The sequence below is a fragment of the Hakea prostrata genome, chromosome 10 (genome assembly GCF_041222555.1).
Source record: "Hakea prostrata isolate BN-2017 chromosome 10, UWA_Hpros_2, whole genome shotgun sequence".
Classification (NCBI taxonomy): Eukaryota; Viridiplantae; Streptophyta; class Magnoliopsida; order Proteales; family Proteaceae; genus Hakea; species Hakea prostrata.
Window position 1 is genome coordinate 48,221,560 of NC_142609.1, and position 17,660 is coordinate 48,239,219.

At 37.8% G+C, this 17,660-nt stretch overlaps 2 protein-coding genes across 3 annotated transcripts; one reads left to right on the top strand and one right to left on the bottom strand.

Annotated features, from left to right (window-relative positions):
- Positions 1-4,342: 4,342 nt before the first annotated feature.
- On the top strand, positions 4,343-6,738 carry LOC149003606 (A20/AN1-like zinc finger family protein). 2 transcript variants are annotated; one of them, XM_089136516.1, is made up of 3 exons: positions 4,343-4,501; positions 4,645-4,739; positions 5,941-6,738. In XM_089136516.1, the coding sequence occupies exon 3, from the start codon at positions 5,948-5,950 to the stop codon at positions 6,458-6,460; it is 513 nt and encodes a 170-aa protein (XP_088992642.1). In that variant the 5' UTR covers positions 4,343-4,501; positions 4,645-4,739; positions 5,941-5,947; the 3' UTR covers positions 6,461-6,738. The 2 variants fall into 2 exon arrangements, with proteins under 2 accessions (XP_088992642.1, XP_088992641.1); XM_089136515.1 differs by having other exon boundaries at positions 4,343-4,739.
- Positions 6,739-8,673: 1,935 nt separating this feature from the next.
- Positions 8,674-15,732, bottom strand: LOC149003607 (MSF1-like family protein). The gene has a single exon (XM_089136514.1). It carries the CDS (start codon positions 15,579-15,581, stop codon positions 15,024-15,026), a length of 558 nt encoding a protein of 185 aa, XP_088992640.1. The 5' UTR covers positions 15,582-15,732; the 3' UTR covers positions 8,674-15,023.
- Positions 15,733-17,660: the final 1,928 nt, after the last annotated feature.

Consider the following 17,660-nt stretch of genomic DNA (forward strand, 5'->3'; position numbering starts at 1 on the left):
ATTTACCTAAATTTTTAATGTAGGCCCCACACGTCAAAATATAAGAAAATTTTATGAGATGGGACCCACGGTGAGTCCCGCATTGGCCCAGGTATATTCGCCCCCCCCCAATGTTCAATCTTAGCTCCGCCCCTATTTGGTAGATTAGATTTTCATAAGATAGAGAACTTTAATGAGCATTGGCATCAACCTAACTCGTTAAGTCTAAGAGTAGACAAAAGACACCTTCTTGTAAGGTCTACAAACAAAGCCACCCTAGCGGATATTCTTGCCACTGGATTTGCAAAGTTTACAATTAGGGGTAGAGCCAAATTTAACATTGGGAATTTGGGAGGGGCCAAGATTGGCCAAGTACGTGAATTTTACACGTAACATAAAGAATTTTCTACCAATTATCTTTATGGTTATAATTTTTTTTTCAATCAATAGCTTAAGTATTGATATTTCACATATGAAAATAGGGTTAAAGTGAAAATCTATTAATTTCATTAAAAAAAAATTTAAAAAGGGAAGAAATTGAGGGAAGGTGAGCATTTGATGATATTTTACCCATTGAGAGAGGACTATAGGAAAATTTTCAAAAAATCAAAAGAGCAAAAAAATATATATATATCGAAAGGTTTTTATAAGGAGGGGGCATGGGGCCAATTTAGCTTCACCCATGCTCACTATTCTCAAAGAGGAGGCTTTAAGCCTACAAATATCTTAGACAATAAATTGGATCTAATTGATGAACATGACAATGCATAGAAATGTTGATGATGAAAGTAAAGTTTGTATACCACAGAATCTTAGATGGAATGTTAGAAGTGTGTAATTTGTAATTTGTAATTTAATGCACTAAATCGTGCAACCCATAATTTAAGCCCCACTAAAATGTGCAACCTATAGTTTACTCTCTTTTTTTGTATTTTACAAAACTTCATTTAATTTTTTTCAAATTTACAAAATAATTCCCTAAATCACAGCTACGCATTTGCCCCAACTCATTAGCCTTCCCTCTTGGCGACTTCAACAGCCTCATCTATCCTTGACTTACCTCCCCCCCCCCCCACCCACCAAAGCCTTACCATTCATCCCTAAAATGCCATGTCTCTTCCGCAATCTTATTCGTGCACTTCGGTTTCCAAGCAAAATCCAACAAGTAGCATGTCTGCTCCTCGAATTGCCCTGAGTATAGATGGAATCAGAGCGACAAATGGCACGTAATTGCGCAAGTCCACAAATATCCACCTCCAAATCTAGGTTACAAATCAGTACCTCTTATGACGATAGTGATTGGTTTGGCAGCGATGGTGGCAAAGATGATGAAGAGTCCAAAACCCTTGTTTCCTCCTCTCTCTAAGTATCACCACTGATTACTTCACAGACTTCAACCTCACTTGGACACTATAAATGAATCTCCCACATAAATGGGATCAAAGCACAAGAAGAACAAGAATCATAGGAGGGTCAAGAGGCTGAGAAAGGCTAGGAAGGGAAGGACAATTTCATCTCAGGCTCTAATATGCTGCCAAGGTTGTCGGTGTTTTAGAAGCTAATCCCATTCCTCTCAACATCTCCAGCTACAGCTGAAGGAGAATAAAAGATCTTCACTTTCTTTAGGCTACATACGGTAACAAAGAATTGACAAAGCTAGTAGGACGACCACCAAGGGAGATGGGTTGCTATGCCTTCTTTAGATTGTCATAGATCTTTAAAGCTATAGATTTAGTATTGGTGAAACCACTTTCATGTATTGGCTTTTGCTGATGAACATAATTGTTTATCCGCTGAAAACAAGCATCAATGAAATATAAATATTTTAACCCAATAAATATGAAATTATTCAGGTGAATCGAGTGAACAGGGATTTTTTTGTTTATTTTCGTAAATTTGAACAAATTAAATTAAGTTTTGTAAAATAAAAAAAAAAGATTTATATTTATCTTCACTCAATAGGCATAATTGTAATTTTAAAGTCAAAATTAATAGAAAACTAACCTTGGATTTTCTATAATATTCAAAGTTTACCAAGTTGGACAAACTAAAATATTGATCACTTAAATGGAAAAACAAGAGTTTGGGCCCAATTTAATTGGACAAACAAAATATAATTAACCCATAGTTATTATTTTGATTTCTATTAGGTCCACAAAGAAATGTACCATCAATTTCTCTATGGATAAAAGACATATGTCCAACAATCAGGTTGAGATTAAATTAAAAAAAAAAAATTTATTTTTTATAATTTTTACTTCAATCTTTGAATGTGACTGATGAACATGTGTCATTCACCCAGAGAAAAATGGATAAATCATTATGATTCATGTCCCTTGTTTTTAATTAGTAATTTAAATTCGTTGGGCAAGTTTCTCTGTCAAGCTTTTCAATTTTTTTCTCTTCCTCACCTTCCTTGTGAGTTTTTGTCCCCTACCTTTTGTTGGTTGTTCTCATTCTCTTGTTATTGTTATTTATTTTTATTCTTTTGTTTTGGTATGAGAGGGGAGCTCAATATAGTCAGACTTTAAACAAATCAATTGTTTAATTACCCATGAACAAGCGGTAGGCAGGCTCGAATTGACGAAATGGGCTTAAAGAATACCTCTCCCTCTCAAAAAATAATAAAAAATAAATATAATAAATAAATAAATATATATATATATATATATACATATTTTATTTATTTATTTATATTTTTTGGAGGGGGCTAATCAATAACACCTAGAGGCCCTAGAATGAGTGCGTGCTGTTTTTGTTTTTGTTTTATTTTTTATTTGCTTCTCTGCGGAGGGGCGGAGGAGGGAGGGAACCACACGACAGGAAGAGGAGGGACCCGCAGGGAGCAGGGGGAGGCCGGGGGAGGCGAGGGGGAGGGGGGAAGGGTGGGGGACAGGGACCCACCCACCCCGGGCGACGGCGCGCCCGGGGAACTGGCAGCATGTGTGTTTGTATTTGTTGTATATAAATGGTGTTTCCAAAAAAAAAAAAAAATCAATAACACCTGGAGTGTCAATATGATACCAAAATTTGCATAAATTAATAACCAATATGCTACGGTTTTTTTAAATGGTTTAAACAACAACCACACCTGACACCACCCTACGAGTGTACACTAATAGTTTTGTGAGTATGGATACAAAATGGTATAATATGAGGTATTACATATTTATTTTATGTATTATATGGGGTGCAGAATTTTTTATTTATAAGAAACTAGATCAAATAGAAAGAGACAAAAGCTCTAACCGAGAAACATCCTTCAACCAGGCAGTGGAATTTTGCCAAACCAATGCTATCTCAAGCGCCAGGGCTTCTTGGGCTAAGGACTAAGCCACAAAATTGGTTTCTCGTAGAATAAAAGAAAATACATGGGACAATAAGTGGTATTGGAGTTGTAGCAAGAGATTGGAATGGTGATCCGTTACTGGCAAAATCAATACCTGTACTATTCGGATAAGCTGAAGTGGGTGAGGCTCTGGGTATAAAGCAAGGGCTCTGGTCCTAAACATAAACTTGGGAGTTATTCACTAAGAGGTTTCGATCATTATCACCTGAACAACCATTCGATGGCTTCATATCACTTCACATCCTTGCCTCTTCCCTAAAAGGTATTTGATCATTTTCTGTACTATTATCGCACTATTGAAAGTTGAAACCATACAGCTTCACTTCCTAACCTCCATCCCATGGCAGACCAATTTACCTTTTGCAATATTTTTAACTCTTATTTTTTCTAATTATTTTTGAAAAAAAAACATACTTGCCCACGCACATGAGAAATTAGTATCCTATCTCTTTTAATTTATTAAAATAAATAAAGAATAATATGCAAATCAGTGTGCTAGTGTAGCAAGGTAAAATAATTTAGAAATGAAGATATTATATATATATATATATATATATATATATATATATATATATATATATTATATGACCTTACCTTGCTTCAGTCTTATATAGCAATACATCTTTGTCAGTAAAATTGAGATTTTGATCTCAACAAAAAATTTGGATCTAACGGTCCAAAATTTATCTTGACGGTAAATATACATGGGTGAAGCAATTTTGATGTGGTCTATGGTTGGCGACAGATAAAATTCCATGCAGTTTCGGGCCGTGCAAATATTCAGCGGAACCGACCTTTTGAGGAAATCTATTTATTTATTTATAAATTTCTCGGGAGTTCTAGAATTATAATAGATAAGAAATGGCAAAAAAAGAACCCGTAATTAATGAAAAAAATGGAGGTCAAAATAGTGAATTCAAAGAACACGGTAGAGTCGGTGGACCCTGTGTGGCGACATAGTGGGGTCACCGACTCCTGAAACCTTTCTCTTAAATTCGTAAGGGGTAGAGAGAGAGACCGAGAGAGAGAGAGAAAGAGAGAGAACGCTGATACTACACGACACATCTTCACCTCTTCCTTCCTCTTCTCTCGTTTCTTTTCCTCGTCGCCTTTATATCTCTTTCGTATTCGCGATTTTTATTCATTTCTTTCCTTTCGCCCTTGCGGCTAATGGTTAGTTAGGGTTTTCCTTCTTCTTTCTTTCTGTTATTCATTGATTTTTTTGCTTCCAATTCTTCCTTCCATTTCTTTAAATTTCGGATTCGACGGAGACTTCGTTTGTTCCACTGAAATTGCGGTTTCTTCTTCTGATGAAGACAGGAATCATCGGTTGCTGCTGCTGCCGCGATTGAGATTTGAATTCGACCTAACAAACTTCGGCGAACGGATTGATTGTTTATCTGGTGGAGAGGTGAGAAGTTCTCTAATATATTTGTAATATTTAGGGTTTTGCTTTCCCTTTTAAGATGCAAGTGTTTTAACTTTATTGTGTGTGCGGTTGGTAAACGATATGTCAGATTTTTCATTAACCTTTACTTGGGTTTATCTTCGTTTAATTTCTCATTTTTCGACCGAGAGCGAATCGTACCACCTTAGAAGTTTCTTCCCCCAAAAGCATGCAAAGTTCGCATTTTTCTTGTTGAATTGTTGAAAGCTGTATTCAATTCCTAGGCTGTTGTCTTCTGAATTTTATATGGTTACCTTGTTTGTAGCATAGAATTTGTAGTATTGATGTTCTTTTGCATTTGTTAGGGTTTTCGCCAAATAATTTGGAACGGTCCATTAATTTATCATGCGTACTCGTTGGTTTTTAGCTTTTTTTCTTAAGGTTATTGGCCTGTTTACCGTTTTTGTTTATGTTCGAGCAGAGGCTATGAGTTGATTGCCCCGGGGTAGTTGTTAAAGTAGTTGAATGGGTAGAAATCTAGGAGAATGTGTCCATTTGATCGACGGAGGGTTTTTTTTTTTTGTTGGTTTTTGTGTCTGTTTTGTTGCGTGTGCGTGCGTGCGTTTTTATTTTTCCCGTGTGGCAGAATGTGAAGATGACATATCTGGGGCTGAATTGTGGAAGCTGTTATCAATTCATGACATGTTGTTCGTTTCTGAATTTTATTTTCCTCTTGGAGTAAGGTTTATGGTATCCTGTTTTGTAGTAGAGAACTCATTGAATCCAGGTTTCTAGAGTTTGAAAGAACCTTTTCTTTTTAATATAAGTGGGAGATGTTTGAACTCAATGCTTTTTTTAGATTTTTCAGGGCTTCCGCCATATATTTTATTGCTTGGTTCTGATTGTTTAAAGGATGCGTCAATGTATCATACCTATGGGTTGAACTGATTGGATCTTATTTCATTTTTTATATCAGTAGATATCATTTACTGTTTTTTTTTTGTGTGGGGGGGGGGGGAGTGACTTTCTCGTAGGTAGCTGAACACTTTTGAACTGGTTTGGCATTCAGACTGTATCCTTGAGAGGTGGAATTTGTTCACTTAGTTTTACCGGTGGGAAGGGGGGCTCCTTGTCTTTTATGATTACCATTGACTGCTTGTTTATTTTTATATATTGCTTTTGCCTTCTCCATTTTGATGGAGATGCTGAGTTGATTTTGGTGCAGGCGAGATATGGAGCACGAAGAAACAGGATGCCAAGCACCCGAGAGTCCTATCCTTTGCATCAACAACTGTGGATTCTTTGGAAGTGCAGCAACCATGAATATGTGTTCTAAGTGCCATAAGGACTGGGTTTGGAAGCAGGAACAGGCTAAACTTGCTGCTACATCTATCGGAAGTATTGTGAATGGAAACGCTACCAACAATGGGAAGGAGCCAGTGGTTGCTGCTAATGTTGATGTTCCTGTTGCTTCTGTAGAGCCTAAGATAATTTCAACAGAGGCGTCTAGTGCTTCAGTCTCAAGTGAGAGTGAGGTGAAGGTAAAAGAGGGTCCAAACCGATGCAGCACTTGCAGAAAGCGTGTGGGCTTAACAGGTTTCAATTGTCGGTGTGGAAACATTTTCTGTGCCAGTCATCGCTACTCTGACAAACACAACTGCCCCTTTGATTACCGGACTGCTGCTCGGGACGCCATAGCTAAAGCCAACCCAATTGTTAAGGCAGAGAAGCTCGACAAGATCTAGGAGTCATGAAGATATGTGTTTTGCATGTGTTGCGTCTCTTTATCCATGCGTCTTCTTTATATTGGCTGCTATGCTCTGTAGGTGTCTATTATTCATACAAATGATAGGAGGCATCATAGTTATGGCATCTTTGCAGTCAGAACTCTATATTCGTTGTTGATTGGGCGTGGATTTGCTTTGTTGGCTCCAGTGTGTTAGTCTTCATTTGTGCTGGTTTGATAGACATCGTTGTGGCTTATGATTTGGTTAGCGTTGTAATTTATGGTCGCTTTCACATACCACTTCATTCTGGTGCAATACTGCATGGATATTGATATCATCTCTGCAGTGTACAATTGTTTGGAGTACTCAAATCTAGTTCCAAGTTTCGGGTGGGTGTAGGCTGACCTAGAATTGGTACCAAAATTGTGAATTTCATTCAGGCTTTACTACAGACAGATGGGAGGCTGTCACATAGTGCTCTCCTTTTTGGTACTAATGAAATCTTAAGTTCGGTGCAGCTTCGGCATTGAGATTGCATTGTTCGTCCTACTTTTAAATGTACGGGTTCTGCCAATTTGCTAATTTTCCTTAGAAGATTTCTGTTCCATGGTCATTTTTGCTTTCCCTAATGTTCTTCATCCTCATTTCATGGTCTTGTCGCCTGCTGTTCATTTTAGAGCATCCTTGGTGTTGCATTTGCTTTTTAACAGTGGTGGCAAATTTGGACTCAGGCAGTTGAGTTTAGTAATTTCATAGGCAACAGTTCACTGCTATCTTTGTTGCTCAGACACATGAATATGCCTGTCATCCACTGGTAATTTTTTTTTAATATGCTGTTTAGCATGTTTTGGCTATTAGTTGTTGTCTTGCTATTCTTCCTTTTTAGTTTCAGGATGCATGGAAGAGCTGCAAATTCTATAGACCTGGCATTCAAATTTTCACTTGTCTCTAGTGATCCAACACCAGTTGATGCTTGATGTATTTATATGAAGAATTTCAAGGTTTAGTAGGATCAGAGTGACAGTCATAGGTAAACGTGTTCTTAGTGTCCTGTAGGGGGGGATTTTGTGGTTTTAGTTGCAGCTTGCTGCTGATGGTGATTAATATCGACGGGTATTGTAGCCTCTTTACATTTCACATCTGTGGGATGGAAGACCTTTTTTGTCAGGCTACATTGATCAGATGCAAGGGTGCTGGGGTAGCTCAAGAATGCTTTGATGTCATGAGAAATTAGTTCGGTTAATGTTCCTCTCAGTTGTTGGGAAGGGTCTCTCGCGGTTGCATCTTTAGCGAGTTGTGCCTTTTGTATTTTCTTATTATGTTGGCTCCTGCGAAGAATTCTGCAATGTGCACATTCATAGTCGACTCTATTTGGTGCTGTGGAGAATTGTTCTTTAAGTTGTCAATTGTTTGTGATGTTCAGACATGAGAATTGTGGATCTTTTAAACGACGGTTTACTTAATTTTAGATGTTTTGAACTGATGCGTCTGATCTATAGTCAGGTTGTGTGCCCCGCGTGGTTGGTGATAGGCTGGGTGGTGGTGGTGGTGGTGGTGTTGAGGGTTTTTTTTTCTTTCCTTTGGGTGGGAGTCCCAGTAAATCAATGGTGATTTATTTGTTGACAGTTGACTGTTGGTTTTTGGCTTTTAGCTTTTAATGTCCAAGAAAATGCATGGTTGTCCGATTAACTGTTCGTTGTAAATTCATCATTAGCATACTAGAAAGTGCAAGTTGGTTTTGACTCTGATGGTTACTTGGGAAGGGATTCCGTTCATTACGACTGATTCTCGTTGTTGACAGATTCTGGTCTCTTGTTAATGTTCTATTGAATGCTGTAGATTCTGGTCTCTTGGAAGTATTCCTGTTTTTGTGATTTTGTGATTTTGTCTTCTGCGTTGCAAGTATATACTCTTGAGAGGCCATAGTATGTTCCATATCGTGCCTCATGCGATGGGTAATGCCATGGAATCAAGATTTAAAGATGGATAATTGAACACACCGGGTGGGTAGCGGAAGATGATGTCACGGAGTTTCAGGAAAATTCTATCCTATACAGAATATTTGTTTTGCCAATGTTTGCGTTGTGAGAAACCCATTTCTTATGCTTTAGTCCGTTCTTCCTTTTTTCAAAGAACAGGGGAACGTGAAAATTATCAAATGCGCTCTCAAGGAACTCTTTCTTTATCGCTCTCGCCCAGTGTTGAGCTTGCAATTTACACCTTCGAAGTTCACTGAAAAGGGGGAAAATGAATTGTAGACCTGTGGATGACTTCTCCGAGTATTTACATCTGTCTTTTTGCTTGTGAAGTCTACCTTCCTGTTGGTGATTTTCATTTCAGCGAAGGCTCAATTAATAAGCTGTGTTTAGAAGGGAGTTATTGTCCATTGTTGGCTTCGATGGTAGAATTAGTGGGGGAGAGATGAGAGGGAGTGGTTTACCCTATGACGGACGCTAACGGTTCGAGCTTGGCAATTATTAGGGCATGTGATAGTAATCAATTTTTTGGATTCGAAGTTTGATCTATGATTTATCATTAATAGACATTGATAAGATTTTTCTGACTTAACAGTCCATGCAAAAAACAACTAAATAATATTACTGAAACTATAACAACTTGCTTGTTGAAAGGGAAGCAATTAGTTGCAGAAGACAAATCATAATTAAATAAATGTGTCTGCCAAAGACGTGAAAGCAACTTCAACTGGTCAAAAGTGTCGTTCGACGGATGCGAGACAACGCTTCTCTACATCAAACACGAACAGGTTGAAGCAGAGAGCCCAAATAAGGACATTAGAGCTCTACTCCGTGGCTTGTTGAGCCTGAATGTGTGGCTTGTTTCCACTCTGTGCTTATTCCGGCTTTGTTGTTTCGATGAAAATCTAATTTAACAGGAAAAATAGAAGAAACATAAAAAACTGTATAAGATCCTAGGATATCATACGAGATCGCATGACCCCAAGCTTCTTGGATGCGATATCAACTAGACAATGACTTCACTTGCTTACATCCCTAGAGGTTCCCCTTCACGATAACTTCATACGATGAAAGATTTGGAATTGAACTTACATGTTGCACATTAAATGCACAACACCTACTATCTAAGGTTGAGATCAAAATCTCGATCTTAACCGTCTTTTTCGAAATCTCAATCTCAACCGTAGGCGGTACAGAGCTGCGCATTAACTAAAAGGAAGTCGTCGAAGATGATTCTCACTTTTTCCCCTTCCAGATCGGAGACATGTCTCTAATGAGAGTTTCTTTCGCGAGGAAGGTTTCCACCATAACGGATAATCGGTTCTTTTTATTGTTGCAGTGGGGCTGATTTAGGGTTTTTGACTTCATTAATGCAGAAACCAGAAAGAACTGCAAAAACGCCATCATGATAGCCCTTTTTTTTTTCACCAAAAAAAGGATAGCCCTTTTTTAAATCTATGGAATTTTACTCATGTATATGTAATAGAGACCAATTCGCAAACTAATGAACACAAGAATTTCCTTTTTGGCGTTGATTTGTTGGATAATAGGTCATCACCAACGCCCAGTGGGTTTCCCATGCGGATCAGGAAGGTAGGAACCATTTTTCAAAGGCTAATGCAGAATTTTGGTCTTCCTGTTGGAACTCTTTCCCATACTATTGAACTGCATGGTCCATGAAACCACATCAGATGATCATTCTTTTCAACTATCACAGTTGCCCACAAATGCTGGATCAGCATTCAACACAGCCTAAGGGGTAAGTGAGATAGCGTTGGGAATGGATGGAGGTATCCAGCAGCAAGCAATAATTCTTAATCTGAGATAGGAGTTTTTCCACCAGCAGGAGAAACTTTTGGAACAAGAGTGCAATGCAGACGAAATCCAGCAAGAAATAGTTTTTAATCTGCTCACAAGTGACAATTAAATTGCTTAGATCCAAAATCAGGGACTGACGAGAAAAAACGATTTCCAGTGGAAAATGGAAACCCATATCCGACCAATTTGCAGAGGTCTGACAGTAGGACTGAACAGGGTATCATGGATATATGAGTGAAGAATCTCAAGGAAACGACATGGGAATTTGGAAGGAGGTTGTCTAACAATGAAAGATAAGAAAAAAGGAAGAGGAATAGGGAATAGGAGTTATGCACGCCACCAGCAAGCTTATCCAGTACAGCACCCGTGCTAATCTCTACATTCAATTTCAACCATTCAAACCTGCCATCATATAATCATATTTCATGTTCTATATAAACAAGAACGAAACCCCACCTAAATGGGAAAAAATCAACATGTTGGGCAATATCTGAACAATAGGAAACACTAAATGATTCCTCCATCATCTGCGATCTCAAAGAATTCAACAAAGTCTATAGAGAATACATATTGTATCTAATACCAGCCCAGATCAGAAATCCAAGTTGTGTTGCTCCGGCCTAGGCTTCCAAAGATGGCATAACCTCTACATCAGAGTCACATATGTGTAACCTTGGAAAGATTTTATCATACTTCAACTTAACACATTGGTAAAGACCTCAATGTAGCAATGATTGGAAATAAGGACCAACATAGGTACGGAAAAATAATGGCCAGCCTAGGATAGTAGAATGCATTATAAAGTAAATCCAGGTTTCTGAAACACAATTTGGATTTGCTTAAGGGGCCCACTCAAGTAATCGGAGGTCCAAATAAAAAGGACCGATGGCAAGATGTGCTAATGAACTGAAAGTTTGTGTAAGGTTTGACAATCCAATAAGTTACTAGAAGCTCACACAACAAGAGAAAGGACAAGAGTGGGATGTAATGTAAAATGGAAGAAGGGAAAAAGCTTGAGGTAAAAAATGGAAGTAAGAGAATTACGTAGGGAAGGAGGGAACGGTAGTTCTATAATCAAAGTAAAAGACCAACTTGTAAAGTCATCTTCAACCTTCCATTGAAACCTGAAACCTTGTGGAGAAATGGTTCTGAATAATTCAACACCAGTGACCTTGAAACTTCAAGTGAAGGTTAGTAACCCTAGATTCTATTGCATCCATGCCAAGGAAAATTCAGCAAACAAGTATTTACTCCAGGACAAAGACTTGAAGATCAGATTAGCAAGTCGGTCATCAATACTGATGAAAGCTCTGGATATGGAACCTATGGACACTGATATAGTTCTTATCATCTGATATGGAGGGATGGAGAGATGCAGAACTAGAAGTGATCAGTGCCTCTTGTTGAACTGCTATGGTCAGAGGAGCAAGGAAAGAAAGAGAAAGATACTGGGACAAGTCTCTAGCTCCCTCCCTTAGGCATCTCACTGTCTCAGGTCTCTCACCCATGGTAACTTACTGCATCACTAGCAAAGCACAAGCAAAAGGCCAAATTCAAAAGTTCTAAATAGTTAGCTGCATTCGAACTTTTATATTATTTATAGCCTCAATTATGTTGTAATTGATGGAGCTCGAACCTTCCAATCAACAAATTCAGATCAAATTAAAGCTCTTATACCTAATTGGAAACCAGAATATTATATAAAATAGAGAATAACTGAAAGACCAAACAACTCTACCTGGTCTTGTAAGGGGGTTGTATTCCAAACCATCATATTGAGGGTCCTCCAGATGGAATCTTACAATCCATACCAAACCTTGGAACTAGTTTCTAATTTAAAACTAATAAATGTGGTTACGACCCACATTCAATGTGGATTTCTTAGGATTTGATTCACTAGAATTTAGGACTCTAAATATGGACTTTTCCTATATTTACTCTCCTTGTATCTAAGATGAGAAGAATTCATATTTAGAGTCCTAATTTCTAGTTAAATACTTACTTGGGGTATAACCAGTCAAATAGACTCCAGTTTCCCGTAACTAAAATAATAAACTTCTAGGGACTGCTTGTTTGATGGAATAAACAGGGGTGGAGATAGTGTATGTTTCTTCGCAAAATACCAATGTGTGAGTTTGGTTGGTTAGATAGGGGAGGAAACTGAAGGACGAGCTTAGTCAAATTAAGGAACATGTTTACTGATGTGGCAAACACTTTTTCTCATGCATTCCTTTAAAAAGTCTCACCCAAAATGGTTGAACTTCGTGGGAAAGGAAAAGCAAACTCACTTTTCGACTGAGGAGCCCGCAATGTCACTTTTCCCTCTTTTCCCTTTCCTTTCTTTTTCTGTCCCCTTACCCCACTCCACATAGGTTCCACACATTTATCTATCCCATCCCTTTTTTAACAAGCAAACAAACAGTCTCTAAAGCGACACAAGGCAGCTACCTTGTTGGACTTGGAGAAATCTAATGAAACTGTCATATGCCCTGCTTCATGACTCATGAGATAATCCATCAAACCAACAAAAAACCAACCAGCAGAGCAGTTGAAACCCACAATGAAACTGTGCTGGTTTTGAGGCTTGTTCTTGTGGCTACACAAGGACCAGTGATCACATCACATTGCAGCATTGGCATTTCAAACTTTGCCAATGCGTGCTTCTGGTCCCATGATGGGTGGAGGAGGAAGGTTGGTATGCCAGGTTGGCAGCCAGCACTGCAAAAAAAACAGTGTCAAACCCTTTTTACATGGATTCTATAACTAGTATGACCTCAAATATAGCTGACTGAAAGGCAAAGATCCATACATCCAACCCCATTTGGTAGGGATAACACTTCTTCTTCTTCTTCTTGTCATTGTTGGATGCTTGTGCTTATCATTGCCAATAAAACAATGGCATCAGTAATATATTAGTCTACAACATGTATTTTTTTTTGTCAAATTACTAGGAACTTATTTCAAGGGTACCATGAATTTTTTTCTGAGCAGTTCGTCATGACTCTTAACCACCAAGTGGTGGAACATTAGAACCCTGTTTTCTAGTGTCAAATTCTTCTCCAATTTTGTCTCTTCATATCATGCACAACAATGACCCACCAAATCAACCAGCCAAGAAAACTTCTCTCATTTTCATAAGACTACAATCAAACTTACACACAAAATCAAACCACCAAGACTAGGTACAAGTTCACTAAACCAATCACTATTTTTTTATCTATAAGACTATAACTCCAATTTATAGAAGTATGGTATCTAGGATTCAGTTTTATCCAAGATAAACCATCTATACAAGTAATACCAAGAGGAAAATCACTTGTTTCCGCACACCCCCAACTATAAATAATCGTTTCAAATTCATCTAATTCCAAATTCTTTCAACATATTTCTGAAATTTCCTGCTCCCAAACTGTACCGTTAAGCCTAGTTTATCTAAAAGATAAATATAGTGTATTGCTTTCAGTTTTTTCTGAAGCTAACATCAAAGAGGGATTTACTACAGCTGCTTACTGGTCATAGTTGAATGTTGTGTAATCAATTCACCTACATCAAGCATCCAACAAAAGGTTTGATCCAGGCAGGATCCAGAATTAATTTGTGCCACAAGTGCCCTTGGGAAAAATGTTGTCACAAACAATGCAACCAAAATAATAATAATAATGAACAAATAGATATAAGAAGGAAAATGTGAAGATGTAAGGGAACAGCCAAAGAAAGCAAATTCACCACATCAAGAATATTGTATGAAAACCAGAACATAATTGGTTCGTACCCAACTCAATTGTCAACAAAATCTACCAAAATAGTCACGCAATGATATTTAAAAGTGATCACCAGACAGTCGCCTATGTGGTTTGAATTTTGATCCTGACTAGAATTCCTAAAACAACTCAAACCTAATGTTTGTAATGAATATACCTAATATAAATCCACCTAAAAGCAAGCAACTTACTTGAGTAACTATCTCAGTTCCTGAATGAAAAAGGATTCTAAATGAAACTTTTAGTCTAATTAGACACCCTAAACAGGAATCCCATATAAAATTTTACAATATAGTTTAGAATCACAAAAATTTGGTCTTCAGGAAAGGCAGTAAGTAACCTTCCCAACGGAATCAAGGTAACACAAAATAGATAGGCAGCATGTTTTCACCTTTCCAAGGACACAATCCTTAAAAATCTAGTGTTCTTCGTTATGACACATTTTAGCAATCGAAGGAAGACCCAAGGAAGTAATTGGGCCTCTTGGATCCTCTTGCATCAGTATCTTGCATTGTAAAATATCAGATCACCAGTTAACCATACGCTAAGAGAATGGGAGGAGGGACAATACATCAACGTTATGCATTCAACCAAACCATAAGGGAGAATCAAAGCAAGATAATATATACAATAACAATATCCAAAGGCAAGTAACCTCAAGCAAGCGATCCATAGCAGTACCGGTTATCATGCATAATTCAAACCCCCGACTCAAAATAAACTGAAAACTAATAGAAAACATCTCCATTTGAAGGATGCAGTAAAGGGTTTGTTACAACAAAATTGCCATTGACAGGCCCAGAAAATACAAGTTATTGCAAAAGATTAAACCAGAAATATTGAAAGCTCCAACATCAATTTACAAGTCTCCAAACTTTCTCTTTATTTTGATATTCCCCAAAAGAGCCCTTCAACATCCCAACTTGTTGTCTGGACAAATCGATCTCAACTCTAAAGATCGACAAAATACTACCACAGAGAAACATGTCCCTAAAACACGCTCCGCTCAAGGGAGGAGAAAAATTGTCAGATAGAAATGCCGCTGGATTCAGCTTCGAGATACTTACAGATCCTTTCCATTACCTCCCTGCTCTTAGCACTATTCTGCTGGAATTTATCGGCGCACTTCTGCTCCACCCTTTCAGCCATAGAAGCCAAAGCCGAAAGAGGCTTGATCTTGATGCTGGTTTTTTGCCTGCAAACAGTCCAACCCTCTGGATTCTCAGGGTGAGGATCATACCAGACTTTCTCCTCCACTTCAATAAAGTTTCGGAGGCTAACGTTGCGGGTTGTGAGTTGCATTGAACGAGAACGGGCGTCGACGACGGATGATTCGACGGAATGGCAGATATCTTGGCCGATGATCCGGCGAATGAACCATGGTCCAGGAGCGTGGATGGTGATCGCTCTGGTGGTGTAGAGTTTGCCATTAACGGGATCGAGCTTGCGATTCAAGGTGTCTACATCAAGGATGTGAGATAAAATTCGCTTATTCTCTGCATCTGTGAATTTCCTCCATGATGCAGAGGTTACTCGTTCCCATGGATGCTTGTATACATGTTCTTGCGTGTATGCCCTAACCATGATTTCTCTCTGGATCAGTTGTTTCTTGTTGAAAGAGATAACCAAGACCGAAATCGTGACTTTGATGGTGGATTTATAGCAGTCGATGGCGGCGGCTCCGCGTTGTACGACCGGAGGGAGGAAACACGGAATGGATGGATTTGGGTTTGCGATTGGTTGGGCTGGCCCAGCCCACATAATAGACCAAGTTATATATGCGATTTTTTTGACACGTGTATCTGGTTTTATCCTATAAATTTATTTTCAATTCGAAATTAGTGAAATAATCACGTTTGCGTTAGCTAATTGGCCGCTACCCATCGGACGGTCAGATACCCGAGTAATGGCTACTAGGTCAGGCGATCATTGCCGTTGTGTATGACTGTCAAAAATAATGTTGGGAGGGTGTATGATTGGAAGAGGAAGAGAAAACAGTTTGTTCTTTAAGGTTATTGTTGTCTATTTGAAAAGTTTAATTTATTTGTATCAGCATTTAATTGTGATTTTTTAATGTCAATGCATGCCATTGATTTATTTTTTTCCTAAGATTTATTGTTTTTTCATATAATTTGACATTATTATTGATTTATTATTGCAAACGCAAATAAATTTAAGAACCAATGGGGTTGGTCCAAGTGGTAAGTAACTTGGTCCGCTTAAGCAAGTTTCCGTATCGAATCCTTGTGGATGCAAAAAATCTCACCACAGCCAGGTGTGTAACGCGGGTCGAACACCGGTTTATAAACCGGTGTTGGCAACCAAAAAAAAAGTTAAGAACATAATCTGGTAGTTGTAGAGACAGTGACAATAGCTCGAAGGTTGAGATCTTCTAGTGCGTGCTCTATTTACACATTTTTCACCACATATTAGGAAGGATCCTGATTCACAAACTCAATACTATATTGATTTGATTTATAATTATTCATTTTCATTCTCGTTATAGACATCATATTTCATTTTCCTTACAAGCAAACAAATGGGTATACCTCTCAATATGTGGCTGAGAGATATAAGAATAGTACACAGTAGATAATGCAAATTCATAAACTTGCTATATTAATTTGATTTACATTTATTAATTTTTATTTTCCTTTAAAGCAAGCGATAATTCATTTTTATTGCAAATAAATAAGACTCACATAATGATGGTAGAAGTGGTAACTCTGATAAGGTTTTAGGTTTGAATTTTTTTCCCTCCCCACCTCCCCCTTATTTTGAGTTTAGATCGTCTCCCTCGACAATGTGCATTTTGAGCTTTATTGATGGTTGTTGACCATGTATTACAGGGGAACCATTAGGGTTAGGGCGATGATTTTTTTTGTAATATTTTATTATTTTTTCTTCTTGTGGTTGTATTGCACTCAGGGGAGATGATCCATCTATGTCAGTGAGCCCCAATCCTTGTGACTGGATTAAAAAGGTAAAAAAAATGGGGTAATTTTCATCTAGACCCACCTAAGGTTTGATCCAAGTTACTTTTAGTCCGAAAAAAGTTTCCCTTTGCATATGGCTCCACTGTGGTTTCAAGAGATAACTAATTAAGGACAAAGCATTATTCTGATGATCAAAATACCCTTATGGAGTTATGGTGCAATGGTCAAGATGGTATCATGTATGCCATGATATAACGGTTTATATTAAAAAGACAAATTATAATTGTAATCTTTTTATTTTATATTGAAGGTTCGTAAGATTTTAAATTTACAAAATTACTCCCTGGATTAAAAACCTTTAGTGGATAGGTCATGGGTTCGACCATTGCGAAAGACAAGACTCCTCTTGAGGATGTAATCAAGGTCCGTGCAAGTTGGTCCGGATGAACATCAGGCAAAAAAAAAAAAAAAAAAAAAAAAATCAAAATTGCATACATGGTAGTATGGTACTATCTTGACCATTGCTCCATAGAGGTATTTTGGTAATCAAAATTATGATTTGTCCTTAATTAGTTATTTTTAGTAACCAAAGGGAGTCATATGCAAATGATAACTTTTTTGAACTAAAAGTGACATGGACCAAACTCTAGGCTCCTGATGAAAATTACTTCAAAACAAAAAAAAGGGCTTTGAGCCTTTGATTCCCATTTATTTATTTTCCTATCAT